Source organism: Vipera ursinii, assembly GCF_947247035.1.
Source record: "Vipera ursinii genome assembly, chromosome: 2".
In the NCBI taxonomy this organism is placed as follows: Eukaryota; Metazoa; Chordata; class Lepidosauria; order Squamata; family Viperidae; genus Vipera; species Vipera ursinii.
In genome coordinates this window covers 88,990,057-89,007,778 of record NC_139513.1, presented here as the reverse complement: position 1 = coordinate 89,007,778, position 17,722 = coordinate 88,990,057, and the positions used below count along the sequence as shown (strand labels likewise).

The window sequence follows — 17,722 nt, the reverse complement described above, 5'->3', positions numbered from 1 at the left end:
TTCTGGCCCTTTTTTTTCAAAAAAAGCACTGGATATTACCATTTTTGAGGCCAAATTCACAAAAATAAATTGTTAACAGAATAATGGAGTTGGAAGAGACCTTGGACGTCTTCCAGTTAACCCCCTGCTCGAGCAGGAGACCTTATGCCATTTCAGACAAATGGCTATTTCAAGACAAATAGTTATTTGTCCCCAGTCCCTGCCCTTTTTTTTTTTTGCAAGACTGATTAGCCATAATCAAAAAATTATTTTTCAGAGATTTAATGTGAGAAGAATTGATCACTTTCAAGATGTGGAAAACAGCAACCTTGTTCACCTAAAGCAGACATGTCAAACACAAGGCCCGGGGGCCGGATCCGGCCCACGAAGTGGTTTCATGTGGCCCGCGAAGCCATCCTGGAAACAGTGAGGGAACGGCCCCCTCTGCCTTGGCCCTGGCCCAGAGACCCTCCTTCTTCCAGAGACCCTCAGATCTGTCCCACTCCTGCCCAGGCCCCCATAGGCACCCTTGATGCCAACGATGTAGAGCTGGCCACGCCCACCCAGCAGGCCATATGCACTCTAGCCACACCCACCCAGTAGGCCATGCCTACCCTGGCCATACCCACTCGGCCCTCTGAGGGCAACTGCAATGCTGATGCGGCCCTCAATGAAATTGAGTTTGACACCCCTGACCTAAAGAGAAGAAGGACTCACTGGAGAAGAGCCTAATGCTGGGAAAGATTGAGGGCAAGAGAAGAAGGGGACGACAGAGAATGAGGTGGCTGGATGGAGTCACTGAAGCAGTAGGCATGAGCTTAAATGGACTCCAGAAGATGGTAGAGGACAGGAAGGCCTGGAGGAATGTTATTCATGGCGTCGCAACAGGTCAGACACAACTTCGCAACTAACAACAACAATAGGTATGCCAAAGATTGTGTTTGGGACCAACCCATCATTCAGAATGTCATCAATCCTACTATTCCTGTGCTCCCAGAATGCTCTGCAGGAATCAGTGTGTTCCCTCCTTCAACCATATCAGTAAGTAAAAACTTACTTATACAACTACAATTATTTTTTTTTGTATGTGAAATTTCTTCCCTGCATGGATTCAGTATTACACAGTAGAGGGTCAATGCCTGGACATGAAATAATTTACAAAAAAAAATATACATTTGATTCTAATTATACATTAAGAGAAATAGTAGGAACAGTTTAATAGTAGAACGAATTACCCAGAGAAGTGTTGAGCTTTGCTTTACTGGATGTGTTTGGGCAAGCTAGCCAGCCATTAAGAATGTTTCATTTAAATTCTTAGACTATGCAGGAGTTGAAACTTGATGGCGTAAATGGATTCCCTCAACACTCTGATTCTATTATTCTAAGAGGTTTTTGGTAAAATTCAAACTTTTTTTTAATTTTTCAGTTTCTTTGTAGCAAAAAAGTTTTATTTGGAATTTTATCATAGGCAGATGTCAGCACATCAATAACAAAGAACTTAGTTTGATGAAATCAATATTTTTTTCTAAGCAAGAATGCAAGATCACACTCATAGGCTTGGCATATCATTTTCAATAAAAATATTTATGACTGCGTATGGTGTCGTTTTATAAACAAAGTGGATCAATTCATTGTTCTGTTCCATTTAAGATACTCAATTATCAGATCAAATATAGACGCTCTTTTTGCTTCTGTCTTCAAATTTCTAGCATGGCTTTAAGGATACATGTTCGGAAATATTTTAGAAAAGAAAGATTGGATATCCAATTCATTCGACACTAGAGTCACCAGGTTGGAAGAAAGAACATTTACTTTTTTTCCTCCTCACCATTTTTTTAAAATTTTCCACTTTAATTCCCTATCACCGACCCCATAAGTTGCAGAGAATTAACTATGTCAGCTTTTGGACTGTTGCAGTTTCAGAATCTTAATTAGTGTGTATTAGGAGAGTATCACAGTGGCACACATCATTTCTAATGGCATTACCATACAACAGTTGCTAACAGGAAGGTCTCCTGTAGCAGATATCAAGGCCAACTAGAGATATCAAGGTCAGGTGCATCCTCCTTCCCCTCAGACTCCATCCAGAAAACATATGCCACTTTATTAACATTACAAATACTTGTTAAAACGGGCATGTGTTCATTTTAGATATTCAACAGTTAAATCGCAGCATATGTTAATAAGTCCATATTTGCAGTTATGTTTTCCTGGCTTTAAACATATTTAAGAAATCAGGCTTTGAAGCTGTCAGCCACACATTTAGCAGCACAGTTCACTCCTGAAAAGGGCTGCTGGGAAATCTACAAATAAATACTATTTGTTAAAGTTAGATAAGTAGCAATGGAAAGATTGGTTTGATCATTTCTTGGCTGACTGGCTTAAAAAAAAAACCCATCATCATCTGACATCAATTTCTTAAAACAGATGTCTGCAAGCAAAATAAAAACAAGTGAATAATTATGCCCACAGTCTCTGAGCCACATCTAGCAGCTTCACTGACAAATGGAGGTTAGAAAGCCACTGTAATTTGTAGAGAATGAGAAACTGACCACAATTACTCAGCCATGTGTTTGTTTGTTTGTTTTTTTAAGAAACAGATCATCCTTTAGAATTCCGAATACCCTCCATTGACATCAGCAAGGAAGCCAGTAACATTTTTTTTTGCAGATTCACAATAAATGTGCAAACTGGACATTAAAAAAATCTTCACAAATCAACTGAATGGGTGCTTTGATAAGTCACTATTGGTATAGCATGTTTTGCTCACTATGTCTTACAAAGCACTATGGAGAAGAAATCTAAAATATGAAATTTAGCAGAAAAAAATAATTCATCCAATAGTAAGTAATTCAAATATTTTTTAAGTTTCCTATGTATTTCAATATTTCATGGATTTCTTTTCTTTTTAAATGAAGATACGTAAATTAGATGCTAGAGTTTAAACAATAGTCTGGTAGAGAATGGCACCAACTTGATCTGTGAGAACCAATCCTATCATTAGGCAGATTGATTATGCAGACTCACTAGGCAGCAACTACTAAAGAATGGAAAGCAGATAAGACATCTTATGCCTCCAAGGTAGCCTGTAACCTTCCAGGAGCAATGAAGAATGCCAGACTTAGAATTAAACCAGTGCATTCTGTCTATTGAAGGTGAGATTGCTTTTTTGTTTTTTTTTCCCTGAAGCAATAAAATGTCTTGGATGGCCACCAGTCCAGACTCAGATACACTACAAAGAGGAAATGAAGCTCTGTGGTTCAGTTTTATGCAACCATGGAACTCTGAAGCACATTAATGACCAATCTAAAATGGAAACAGGATTATTTCACTAGCTGAAAAATAGGGCAAAATCAAAACATGTGAAGCACCCATTAAAGGCAGAATAATAATGAGCAATCCTGCAGAACTGCTAAACAGGATATATGAAAATAATAAGAGCAAAACTGCTCCAAAAGGAGAAATCACTTGAATAAACATTGGGAGGGATAGCAGCAGGTACTGCTGAGTCAAGAGCTTGGTGTCACTAGATTTTATGACAACCAAGAGGAACACAAAAGGTAATACTAATTAGATTGGATAATGTGACCATCTGCCACTCTTGAAAAAAGCTAAAATACATTTAAGTACATCTAAACAGTATGTTGCAGTTATCTAACATTTCAGTAGACTCTGAACAGTATCTATCTTGGTTCTTCATATGATTTACACTGAGCAAGTAAATCAGAGGCTGATTCCTAATTGATAATGATACAGAAAGAAGTGTTTAAGAAAGGAAGAGTCTGCCCTGATTTCATTAGCAAAATCTTGGGGTAGAATATAATTTCTTGTTGAGTTCAAAGCCATTTTTGCTCTCCCCCTTCTAAGTACCACTGGCTCCTCTTCAGGGGAGGATAGAATCAGTTCATATCTGAATCTATAGGGAGAAGGTGAGCCAAACAGGTGGAAGGGAAAAATAGAAAGCAGGAAGGAAAAAATGCTGTAGACCATTTTTCAAAGAAAAAGAAATGCTGGAAAAGAGAAATAAAAAGACAACTCAGAAAAAGGGACCATTCACTTTATGTGCTTCAGGTTTACTAAGGGTCTGCCCTCCCTCGCGGACTTGGAACATATCTATGTCCTATTGGACAAATGTATCTATTTGTCCATTTATTCCAGAGGTCCCCAACCTTTTGGGCACCAGGGACCGGTTCTGTGGAGAAAGGTTTTTCTGCAGACTGGAGAGTGTGTGGTTTTGTGTACTGCCTGCATCCCATGGATGGGGCTTTGCTTGTTTGTGCGGACCGGCATGCCGCAGCCTGGTACCAGTCCATGGACTGGGTGTTTGGGACCCCTGGTTCATTCCATCAATCCAACTCAGTCAATTAGGGATTATCAGACAAACCAGAACTTTAAATCACTATCTCTCTGTGCAGTGCCTCATGAACAGACATTTGTCAAATGAGTTTCATGTCTTAGTAAACTTTATAGAAAGATATTGGTCATGAAAAACAAGTTCCTAGAATAATATTGGCACCAGGAGAAAAGCTATATGGAACTTCCAGTTTAATTCCAACTGACTGCAGAGAAGCACTCTCCCAAATAAGCCCTAGTATAGGAGTGACCTTCACAACTTAATCTCCTGAAATTCAATACAAAATAAATGTTACTTTCACATGAAACATGTGTTCTCATGCAAAGGTCATGTTTTCTTTAACCATAATGTGTTCACACTAAGCTACCCTGATGTTGAGAAAGGTTGAAGGCAAAAGGAGAAGGGGATGGCAGAGGATGAGATGGTTAGATAGTGTCATCAATGCAGTGAGCAGGAGTCTGCAGACTCAGGGAGACAATGGAGGACAGGAAGGCCTGGCATGCTATGGTCTATGGGGTAGCATTGGACATAACTGAACAACAAGAAGTCATGCTTTATATACAAAAGGAACTTGATTTGTGACTACTAAACCAAGAATGCTCCACATTTTAAGTTAGCATGAGATATGAAATAATATAAAAATGAAGTATAGGTAATCCTTAGCTTATGACCACAACAGAGCCCAAAATTTCTGTTGCTAAATAAGACAGTTGGTTAAGTGAATTTTGCCCATTTTATGACCTTGTTTGTCACATTTGTTCAGTGAATCACTGCAGTTGTTAATAATACAGTTGTTAAGTGAATCTGACTTCCCCATTGATTTCACTTGTCAGAAGGTCGAAAAAGGTGATTATATGACCCTGGGATACTGCAACTGTCATAAATATGAATCAATTGTCAAGCATTCAAATTTTAATCACTTGACCATGGGGATGCTACAGTGGTCGTAAGTGTGAAAAATGGTCATAAGTTACTTTTTTCAATGCAGTTGTAACTTTCAACAGTCACTGAGTGAACTGTTATAAGTCAAGAACTGCCTGTATTTGTTTATATTACTTTTTTGTTTTTGTTAAATGCAGCATATTTTAGATAGGATATTGCCATAGGAAGAATTGAGGGGTAGACAAGTGACCCAAATTGTCAGAACATGCACAGTCTTATTGCGCTGAGACAACCAAGGAGTAAACACAGCAAACAGTGGTCTATATTAAATGGTGGTTTATATTACACTATCTACAATATCATACACCAGGAACAATATACATACACGTGTTAATACAGCAGGCTCCAACACACAGCAGTTACAGCAGGAAACAGGAGAGAACACAGCAGCAGAGCCTTCCTTTTTATACAAAGGCTCTTAAAGGGATATAGACCCCGCTGAGTCTTTCCCATCATACATCTCACATTACACAAGCTGGTTAGCTGTTAAATTGTTACCTTGACACAAATATACTAATATGAGGTCACCCATGCGCTTGTGACCTCCCGTTTGGACTACTGTAACACTCTCTACATGGGGCTGCCCTTGAAGACCACTCGGAGGCTTCAACTGGTGCAGAATGCGGCCGCGCGAGTTGTAATGGGGGTTTCCCGATACTCCCATGTAACACCTCTACTCCGCGAGCTGCATTGGCTTCCGGTTGCCCTCCGGGTGAAATTCAAGGTGCTGGTTATCACCTATAAAGCCCTACATGGCCTGGGTCCGGGTTATTTGAGGGAACACCTGCTGCCGGCATCAAACACCCTTCGCCCAGTGCGCTCCCACAGGGAGGGTCTGCTCAGGGTTCCGCCGGTGAGAGATTGCCAGCGGGTGACACCCAGGGATAGGGCCTTCTCAGTGGGAGCGCCTGCCCTCTGGAACCAGCTGCCGGTGGAGCTGAGGACTGCCCCCGACCTCCGATCATTCCGCCGGGGCCTGAAGACCTGGCTCTTTGAGCTCCCGGGCCCAGGCTGAGGAGAAAATTTTAACTGGGGTTTTTAAGTGTACAGGGTGAATTTAATATTTTTAACTGGTTTTTAACTTTTGTATGTTTTGATTTTTAATTCCCTGTAAACCGCCCTGAGTCCTCAGGGAAAGGGCGGTATACAAATGTAATAAAATAAATAAATAAATAAATAAATAATATAACATATATCTCCTGATATATTTTTTTTAGAAACGTCCCTGGGGTATTATCTGTGATCAGCCATCTTGACTTCAGTGCCAGTGCTTGTAAATCTTCAAACACTTTCTGATTACAAGGAGGCAAAGTTCAGACTGGCATTAAAGAAATTCCTCACATCTACAGTGTTGCTGTCTACAATTCAAAAGTGCTTACTTTGACAGATTGTATTGGGGAAAAGTGATTGATGAAAGCAAACACATTGTAGCAAAATATGACTTACAACTGCAAATGCTGTAAATGGGGTGGGGAATAAATTGGTTCCTTTCCTTGCTAGTATTTATCATTAAAATTCAGTGTTGAAAGACAGCATTATTTATAGCTTCCTACTCTAAAATTATTGGCTGCTCACAATCTGTATTTTCATTATTCTGGAAGTTGTTGTTAAATAATAATAATAATAATAATAATAATAATAATAATAATAATAATAATAATAATAATAATAATAATAATAATAATAATAATAATAATAAACACTGTTAGTCCTTTGGATCCTAGGGGCTCCTTTACAGAGAATTTAGATCCAAAGAGATATACTGTAGTTTAGCCGCTTCATCATCCAATACGCTCTGTCATTTCAAAACTTTTTATTCAGATTCTTAATCCTTTTTTAAAAAGTAATGTCTAACTGCTTTAGAGCAGACATGTCAAACTCGCGACATCACGTGATGTCACATAACGTATCAGAGCCTTTTCACCACTACCGGCAATGGGATGGGCACAGCTTCTGGATGACTGCTTTAGAGATTGTTTGTGGGAGCTGTTGGTCTCTCCAGTTATTATTGTTCATATATTATGTGAGTGGATAAGCACTTTGTATTATATGTAAAAATAGATATGATTTTTTTTTCACATCATCACATACTTTTGCTATATACTATTGAGGTAGTACTGCTCATACTTTACATAAAGTGAATGTAGATGGGAGAAAACCAAGAGCACAGCACAGCATGCACAATGGCTGAGAACAAGGACTGTATGATACCAGTGCTTTCAAGAATTGATAGAAACATTTTTTTGTAAACATCCATGTCAAAATAATAACTTAAATTTTTTCAACAAATAGCTGACAGAAATATATGATGATCCTAGGGACATGAAAGTGTATCTTCTCACAATACTCTCAAGCCTCTACCATGACTACATCATAATTATACTGTTCTGTACCAGCCTACTACCGGCCCTGCAGAAAAGGCAGGGACAACCCCTTTTACAAAACGGCAAGAGGCTGGAACTAAGCCTGCCAAATTTATTAACATAAAACAGAGCAAACAGAGCAAAGAGAGCAAACACGAACCATGAAACAGGAGCTATTCAAACGGTTGCCTTCAGCAAACCAGCCCTCCCACACATTCCCCTTTTAAACAGTTCAGGGTGTGGCTTTTCTCTGCCTCCTTCCGAGGTACCCCATTGCCTTCCTCTGTTTACTCCTGATTGACTGCCTCCTGCATCGGGCGTCCTTGAACAGGGCCAGCTGTGGGTCATCTTCATCCACGCTGTCAGGCTCACACAGCTGGGTCTGCGTCGTGACCAGATGGGAGGGGCCTGGCTGAGGACTCTGCGGAACCTCAATACTATCCTCAGCAAGGTATCCAACACCCCCCTCCTCCTCCTCTGAATCATCCGACCCAACTGCCGAACCCACAGGCTGACCCTGAATCACAACATATACTTTCAAAGCGCCTGTGTTTCTGTTACTTAGTCACATACTCTTATTGATTCATTATTTTATTCAATAGTAAAGGCATGATCAAATAAATTTCAGACTTTCAATAATGAGTGTGTCAGGTTAAAAATGCTATTATTAATTAATTTGTGTGTGTGTGTATTGTTGAATTAATATTGACTCCTAGAGACTGCCTGTATAAGTCTTCAGTTTTCTTGGCAAGATTTTCAAAAATGGGCAGGTAACCTTGGGCAGGTCCTGGTTACCCAGCTAACTTTGTTTCTATGTTAGAACTAGAATTCACAGCTTCCCAGACTAGCTCACATTACTCATCTGACAAAGCCTTCTAAGAGAAGGCTAGAAAATTCCTTTGAAATGAATAAAAGCCTCAACAGCAACAGTCATGGCTTTTTATTTTTCACTTCTTTCCTAGAACGTTTCACGAGAACTGGCAAATAATGGGATCTTTTTCATGATGGAACCATTCAATTATAAAGAATGGTGTACTTTGTGGTTTAATTGAAAATGCTACGCAAACAAAACTGAAGATTACTACAAAACTGTAGTAATCTATTTAATAAAGAATTGACATAGATTAGACAGTTCAGGAATGCCAGATGTATTGTAAAACATAATTGTGTCAGTCATTGTTCAATGCTAGTTTTTTTAAGAAAGGCATTTAACAGAAATGTACAAGAGGGCAATTGTGGACTGTGGTACCAAAACTTGCCTATTTCTGTAGTGTATATTATTTCTTTACACTACTTTTCTGGCATACTTATGAATGACTTTATAAGTACAGATGTGAATTATATACTCTGAAACAAGTAGAAACTAACCCCGTAGGGCCCTACAGTATGAAATATGAAATAATTGTCTCCTGTAAGATTAAAATATGGGATATCCTCTGTGTGAATGTGAAGAACACACATATCTTACATATGCTGTGGTGCTTATGATGTCCTTCAACTTGTACAGAAGAAGACCTCATGCTGGTGAGAGACAATGTTGTTGATGTGGCCTGCTACTGGGTGAATGTCATTTAGTTTTATCCTATTTATTTTACATACTTTTTACGTGTGCTATATTTCTGTGACTTATTTTATATCTATTTTACTTGTTCAGTGTTGAATATTATGTCTATAATTTGAAGGTGCGTCTGACATGAATAAACACAAACAGAATGGGATATCCTGATCCTGAGAATCACTTCAAGTAGAGGCTAAAAACCGACAAATTGTTCATCAACCTGTAACCTGACAAGAGCATCTGTTAAACACAACTGAAAAGTTAACCTTAAATTCTCTGCTGATTTTGAATCAGCATCGGACCATTGCCAATTAGTGCTAAAGGACTATAGCTTTGTACCAAGGAAATTTGAAATACTTTGTCTCCCTAACCCCATCACAGACTCCCAGTACACCAACTGCAACCACTTACTTTACTTGTAAGAGAAGAAAAACACATTGAATAGAAAAAAAGGGATGGTTTCTGTTTTTCAGCACTTCAAGACTCTTTCCACATTCTTAGAAAGCCATCAATCAAAACCTAATCACACAACAGTCTTGACATTTTGCCAATAACCTTTTGGCTTTAACCCAAGAGGCAGTTGACAGAAAGAATCAGAGTAGCTGCTGCACTACACTAGTTTCACTTGCTTTATTCACTCCAAAGTTAAAATAAGTAAAGCAAATGGTTAAAATAAAGCTTGGCTATGACTGAAATACAAAGTCTATTCTTACTGTGTACATGAACTATGCAATTTAGATATACATATTAGTCATTTACATTAGTCCAGCCTTTCTATCCAAATGTGCTGTAACTATGATTTAAGAATATCTGTCACCAACTGCCAGGTTTAGGAAGGCTACTCTAAACAAAGATGGATTATTTATTTATTATTAATTTATATGATTATAGATTATGGTGAATAATAAGAAAAAACTACTAGGATACTTGGCACATTCTGCTTTACTGATAACTCATTTAAATAATTAGCAAAATTTATAAGTAAACCTCAAAATCAAAGATCTTCCTGACTTAGAAGGACTTTGACTCTTATCAACCTCAACCAGTCATTAATTGGGGATAATGGAAATTGTAATTTTTGTATTCTATATCTGTGTTCTAAAGAGAAGTTTTTTTTCTTGAACTTAAAGCTTTTCATTCAATATAGATCCTTGGCAATTTCTTTCAATTAAATATTGAAGTTTTAAGATTGTTTTTGTGAGCAATTTTGAGAATAATTTGAAAATTACTAGTGATGAGGATTCCCAAGTTATATGTCTGTTTTTAAATATAAACATTTTCAGCCAGTCCAGAACACAATTTCTTTGTGATTGTTATAAAGGATAGTTCACTGCTAAATAAACTACACTTATATTAATATAGCAGCTCATCAAAACAGGATACTTTAAAGAAATATTGCAATATTGTAAATACCTCAATAAAGATTCTTCTTTAAAGAAACATTTATCAGTTACAAACCACTGTATATAGTTTTTGAGCTATACTTTGAAAAGAGTGTGTTTGTATCAGTGTATAAAATACCTATTACTCTCATGTTGGTCTTCAAGTGACTCTAAAGACTTATCTGCAAAACAAAGTTCTCAATTTACTGCATACCACAAAGGCTTACCAAGAAATCAAGCATCAGGGGAACATTTTCATTTCAATGTGTGTGTGTGTGTGTGTGTGTGTGTGTGTGTGTAAGAATGACTGAAAACCCAAATAACTCATTTTAATCTTGAAGATTTGTATTTTAACAACAAAATAAGTTTACTCACATTGAAGAAATATATACCTGATGGGCTATAAACCTAATAATAAAAAATAACAATTTGTATTTGCTTACCTTTTCTTGTGACTTTAGCCCTTCTTGATTCCTATAAGGAAAATTACATACATATATATGTTATTATATATTCTGCTTAAAAACATGGGCGTTTTTTGACGATCACTTCAAAATACATTTGTAATTAAAGTTTATAATAAGTACATATTTATTTATTTATTTATTTATTTATTTATTTATTTATTTATTAGATTTATATACCACCCTTCTCCCGAGGGACTCAGGGCGGTGTACAGGGCAATTAAAATATAACATACAAAAGTTAAAAATAGATTAAATTAAATTTAGCCCCAAACAAAATAAATTTAATTATGAAATTTAAAACCCCAATCCCTCAGTCCAGGCCGGCAACCTCGAACTGTAAAAATCAGTAAATCAAGTAATGATGTGGCACTTAAGCAGACATAAAGCATTGCTATATTATTTTCATTATTCTTCAAAACTTCAAAAGGTTATCCATGATTGCTTTCACTTCTGCTAACTTGAAATGAATAAAAAATAAAAAACCTCATTCTTAGCTGCCATTGGTTATAGAGCAAGAGAAGTCTCCTTTCTACATAAATTGGGGGGGGGGGAATCCCAGTGGCCTGGCACCTTACCAATCTGTCAATTTCACCCTAATTAATTTTATACAGCCTATTGAGGATGCCTCGCAAAGTGATCAAACTTGTGTTCCTCTCATAGGACTGGAAACTCAGAAGCCAGCGGACAGGTAAGACAAAATAAAAAATTAAATAAATAATAAATAAATAAAAACATTTCCAATAACAGAGACATAGTATCTCACAATGATCTCTGCAACCTATCTCTGTGGCAGTTTCAACCACTCTCCAACAATACTAATACTGTGGGAACACAGAGATATTTATATACAGGAATTTCCATATACGAAAAAGCAACCGAAGAACTAAATGTATTTACTATAAAAATAAAGTCTTATTTTTACATATTTAACCACCTGATCAATTTCAGCTTATATTGTAATTATCACGAGCCACTTAGCAATGACAGCTGTTACAGGAACGTGTTAAGGAAAACAATAGAAGTTCTGTTAAACTGTTCTAAAATATCATTGTTGTCCTGAGAGATTCACAATCCAGCAGTTCTGGATTTTTGTCCAATGCAAATAAGTGCTGTTATTGCAGATATTTAGAGCTGATTAATCTTGAGGAAAAGACCATACACTTCTCACACTTCTACACTTTTCAACATTGATATTTGTATCAATGTTTTGAGATAGAGAATAAAAATAAAATAAAATTTCATTTCCAAGTCAGTCACACTGGACTGCTTAGGAAAACAGCCCACCTCTGTTGTTGAAAGTAGATCTTCAGCCCTGTATGATGGCTCTTTAGCTATTGGTACATGAACTGGATGGCATGGCTGTCTTTGGCATGATAAGGTTAAGTTATATTTTAAAAATCACTTTGTTAGATATGCCATACTGAGCATCTGGAATGGATAAAACAAGACTGTCAATCCAGTAAGCCTTTTTGAAGAGAAATGATAGCTACATAAACTTGGTTTACTTATTCTGTTCTATGGTGTTTTTTTTTTATTGAGAACCTGGATCAATGGAACAATATGTGGATTAATGGACTGAAATTTTCTCTAAACTATCATTTAAAAGAAAATTCATATTTGATGATGTACTGTTGCTTTTAACTCAAATACTTGTTGGAAATATAATCAGTGTAAAGGTATTTTTGTGGACATATAAGACTGCCAAGAAGTATTGGGACTGGATATGTCATTTGATTCAGAAAATATTAAAAATGAATGCAAAATTGAAATCAGAAGTGTTTCTTTTAGCTGTTGTAAATTTTATGCCCCTCAAGATACAATACTGTAAAGCTGTAATCATACTGAACTCTAGGAATAGCCGGTAACAGACTTGCTGAATACTAAGGATGCAGAGGACAAGACAGAACAGATTTAGAGCAATTTTGGAACCAATTATAAAAAGCAAGGCACTTAAGTTTTTATTTCCTGTTTTGAACCAGTTTTAGCCTTAGTGAAGAGGCAGATGTAGTAACATGTTATTTGCCCAGATTTTTGTTAACAGGCAATACTTCAGATTCTGTCTCGGATATTGCAAATACTGGGCATTATTTTGATTTTGGGTTATTATGTAAATATTTTTGATGTCATGTTTTTCACTGCAACTGTTAACAGATTTTGGAAAAGTGTAAACTCATATCATAATTCATCCTATCCACTTCCTCAGAGTCAACAAAGCTAGATGAATGCAACATAACAAGATTCTCCCTGGTCACTTCCTTCACCTTTGCCCAGGTGAAATCAGGCCAGAGTGAATTAAAGAAATATTATTCATGAAATGCTGCCCCATGGCCTTACCAGAACCCTTGTGAAAAATCTTTCTTCTTCTCACTCCTTACAAAAGTGTGAATAACACTAAATAAAGCAATGAGGTACACAATCTACAAGCATGAAAAGGTACACCCTTATTGTTTTTTAACAATATTTATACTCTACCCTCATGGAGTCTGAGAGGGTAACAGTAGATTAATAACAGTATAACTTAGAAACAAAAATGCAAATTCCATTAAAACTACCTTATGAATAACTCTCCTATTACAGACATCCAAATCCAATTAAGGGCCAAAATATAGGTTTAATTGTTTGAAAAATGCAGGTAAGGATGGAAGCCACTTGTACTTCTGGTGAATGTTGTGTTGTTCTCCACTTCATAAACACATGACACAACATAAAAGAACAAACCCATCAGGACAAGATTAAGCAGTCCATTTGCATTTAAAATACAAAGATCACTCTTTCAAAGACAGCAAAGTCTATAATTGGGACAGAGAGGACCGTTGGTTTGAAAGAGAAGTTAAAGAGGCCATCTATGTCAAAACTGAACAGCCCTCTCTCAACAGAGAGGGATACAACATCCTCTAACTCCAGTCTACAACACAGCCCTTTCCGCAGTTCCAAGAAGGCTCCACATCCATTTGCACAACTCAGGTGACCCTGATGACACAGATAAAGCTCAACAACTCTCTAAAAGAATGTAAATGAACAGCTGTCTGCAAGGAGTATAAATCCTTCCATTCCCCACCATCCAGGCAGAGCTGAAGAAGTTTCTTGGATGAGAAGCGAAACATCTTAAAAAAACAACAACAAGGAAGTCCAGTTGCCTCATGGGATCACTTTTCTAATAAATTCACACTCATTTTTGACCAATTCATTCTTGATCCTATCTCTTGTTTGATCATACAGATTGTTTAAGTACATCATTTCCATTTCAACTTATTGAAAGTTGACATACTCAACTTTAACTTTCAAAACAAACCATGCAAAACCATATTCTTATATTTCAGCCACTTTCACCATTCATCCTACACAACAGGTTGCTTACTACTTACTAACTTTCCAGCAACATCTGCATTTTAAAATTTATCCATCTCTAATTGCTCTAATTTCTCTCTCTCTCTCTCTCTCTCTCTCTGTGTGTGTGTGTGTGTGTGTGTGTGTGTGTGTGCATCTTCATCCATTCAAACACAACTATTTTGGTTTTTAACATATTGATTTTTCAGACCTATATTCCCCTATAATAAAACACGCTATGCAAATCACTCAGATTTTCAGCCAGCAGTACTTCATTGTCTGCATATAAAAATATACACATGTTGACATATACCCCATAAACACACAACTACTATCACCACAAACATTCCTTACACAGTTATCAATAAATACACCAGTAAAATGGATATCACACATCCTTGTGCTCAGGCTCAATGTTGAACCATTTACTAAGCATTGCATTTATTGTCACACATGACTTACTTCTATTAGGTATCATTCTTTCCACATTTAATAACCACACACTTTCCATATTCATGTAAAATATCCCATGATTTAAACCTATTCACTTTATCATATACTTCTTTTAAATGCATGAATATAGAACAAACTTTTTCATATTCAAACATGTCACAATAATTTCCGAAAGAGTAAAAAAAAATTGGTCTGCACAGATCCTGCCCAGCATAAAATTGAGCTGCATTTACTTAACTTTGTTCATTGTCCTCTCATACCTTTCCAATCAGAATGTTACCAAACAGTTTCCTGGGAACATGTAATAAGCTGATTCTTTGAATTATCTAGCCACCTTTCTCTTTGTATAGGGGAACAATAACAGCATTTTTCTAGTCTTTACATATATTAAGTCACATTTTCAGCATTCTTACAGCATTTACATCTTTCTCAGCAGGTTTTCCTAGATATTCTGACATTCATTTCAATTTCACCCTTTATAGTATCACTATAACTCTTTTTTTTCACCTTCCCTTTAATCGTGTTCTAAGTCCCTGAAATTTTTTTTGCTAAAGGTTTTTTTTCTTCAGAGGTGGCTTGCTATTGCCTCCTCCCTAGAGTTGAGAGAAAGTGACTAGCTCAAGATCACCCAGCTGGCTTCGTGCCTAAGAAAGTGGGACTAGATCTCATAGTCGCCTGGTTTCTAGTTTGATGCTTTAACCCTTACACCAACTGGCTCTCATATTTCCCATACAAATCTCCAAAATGCTCCAACATTCCCTCATTTCATTTTCATTCCAAATAATTTAATCACTCTTATTTTTAATTACATTCACTCTGCTTGCAGCTACTTTTTACCCACTTTAACACGTTTTTTTAAAAAAAATCCCATCGAAACATTTTTGCAGTCTTGTGCATCTCACTTTTAATCTTAACTCTTTTTTGCTTTATTTGATTACAGATAGTCCTCAACTAACAACCATTCATTTAGTGGCAGTTCAAAGTTACAACAGCACTGAAAAAGTGACTTGTGATCAGTTTTCACACTTATGACTCTTCTAGCATTCCCATGGTCACCTGATCAAAATTCAGGTGTTTGGCAATTGGGGCATGTATTTGTGACAGCTTCATTGTCCCCAGGTTATCTGATCACCGTTTGTTAACCTTCCCAGTGGGCTTCTGACAAGAAAAGTCAATGAGGGAAGCCAGGTTCCCTTAACCAACTGCATGAGTCATTTCAGAACTGCAGTGATTCAGTTAACAACTATGTGGCAGGAAGGTCATAAAATGGGGCAAAACTCACTTAACAATTGCCTCACTTAGCAACAGAAATTTTGGGCTCAATGATCAAAAGCTGAGGATTATTGGTACCCACTTCGATTATAGATTTTGCATTTTTTTTAAAATTATACGTACATATTATATCGGTCCCTTATTTTTTGTAGATATATTTTACATTCATATTCTTCTCAAACACATTCACTTTTACTTCTTAAGTTGTTAGTATCATGATAAGCAAGTGAAATAAATGCATGCTGTCTGCTAGGACAAGGATCTTATAAATAAGGCCTGTCCTATCCAATGGAAATTTTTCCTTCCTGTTGATACATGTGAAGATAAGTGATACTGCAGAGAATAGCTGCAACCTTATTACTTGAGTCTTTGAAAATTATGAAAGGAAACTCAAGACGGTGGGTATGCTCCAAGTCAAGGATACAAAAAGAGAAAGAACAATACTGAAATCAATGACTGGCTATGGGAATAATGTTAAGAAGAGCGCTTTAATTTCTGGGTTAATGGTCTGGGTTGTCTAGATTATGCTGGCACGTGATGAATTCCATTCATAAAAAACAATAAAAATGTGTAAGGACAAAATCACAGTAAAGTTAATTTGTGTGTGTGTGTGTGTGTGTGTGTGTGTGTGTGTGTAAACTGCATCTTGTTAGAGGTGCAAATAAAAAAATGAAGGGCCACAAGTAAAGAGTTGTATCTTGCAGAAAATAGACATGGTGATGAAATGACATAACAAAAATCAGAAAGAAGGCTGATATATAAACTTTGCATCCATCACAATTTAAGTACTTAAGCTCAGAAATTAGAAAACAAATATGAGCTTGAACCCTCAGCACTGAATGGTAATAAGATTTAATAGGTAGAACAGAAATATGACTGAACTATAGCAAATGAAAAAAAAATATAAAAGCATTAGGAAGGGAGAAGGAGTTATGCATTAGAACTAGTTAGTATCATTGAAAAAATAAAAAAAAATGAAAGGGGAAGCAACAATAAACATAATATTGATGTTGATGTCTTCTGTTGCTCTCCCAATCAAAAGCAATCAGCAGGGGCTTTTTAGGGATTTGTGAAGTCATAATGACAGAAAAATTTCATTTCTACAACCAGTGCTTTTTTTGTAAAACAAAAAGGTGCCGGAACTCACATATGTCATACAACCCGCCTTGCCTACCCTACAAGGTTCCATCCAACAAAGGTGCCGGAACTCCGTTCTGAGCGTTCTATGATAAAAAAAAAAGCCCTGTCTACAACATCAGATGAGGGAGAGACTCTGAGAAAGACTCTGGTCTTTCTAGGAAATTCCTGAGTTAACTTTCTGATAACTTTCTCCTACATAAGGTGGAGAGTGGGATAGAATGCATTATCCTTGACTTGATGCTAATTAATTCTACCAGGTAGACAGAGTTGCACAATTGGAAGCAGTAGAAACAAGGTGAAAATAACTGCATAGGATTTTAGAGAGAGAAGTACACAGAGACTATACGTAAATTTGAGATGATCAGTGATAATTAAATCCCCACTTCTATTTGTTGGCTAAAAAATCTCCAAGGCATTACAAAGGGTCAGCTGACAGGCTTTGCTCAGGCCACTACTGAAATTACAGGACTGCCACACAGACATTC

General features: G+C 36.8%; 1 protein-coding gene across 1 annotated transcript in view; it reads right to left on the bottom strand.

The window, feature by feature from the left end:
* The window catches only part of FSTL4 (follistatin like 4), a gene marked incomplete at both ends in the record, with an annotated part of 506,362 nt that overhangs the window by 464,485 nt on the left and 24,155 nt on the right, over positions 1-17,722 (bottom strand). Inside the window, one exon of the mRNA XM_083353371.1 lies at positions 11,022-11,052. Within this exon, the coding sequence (XP_083209497.1) occupies positions 11,022-11,052 (31 nt within the window). The remainder of the gene's footprint in view (positions 1-11,021; positions 11,053-17,722) is intronic.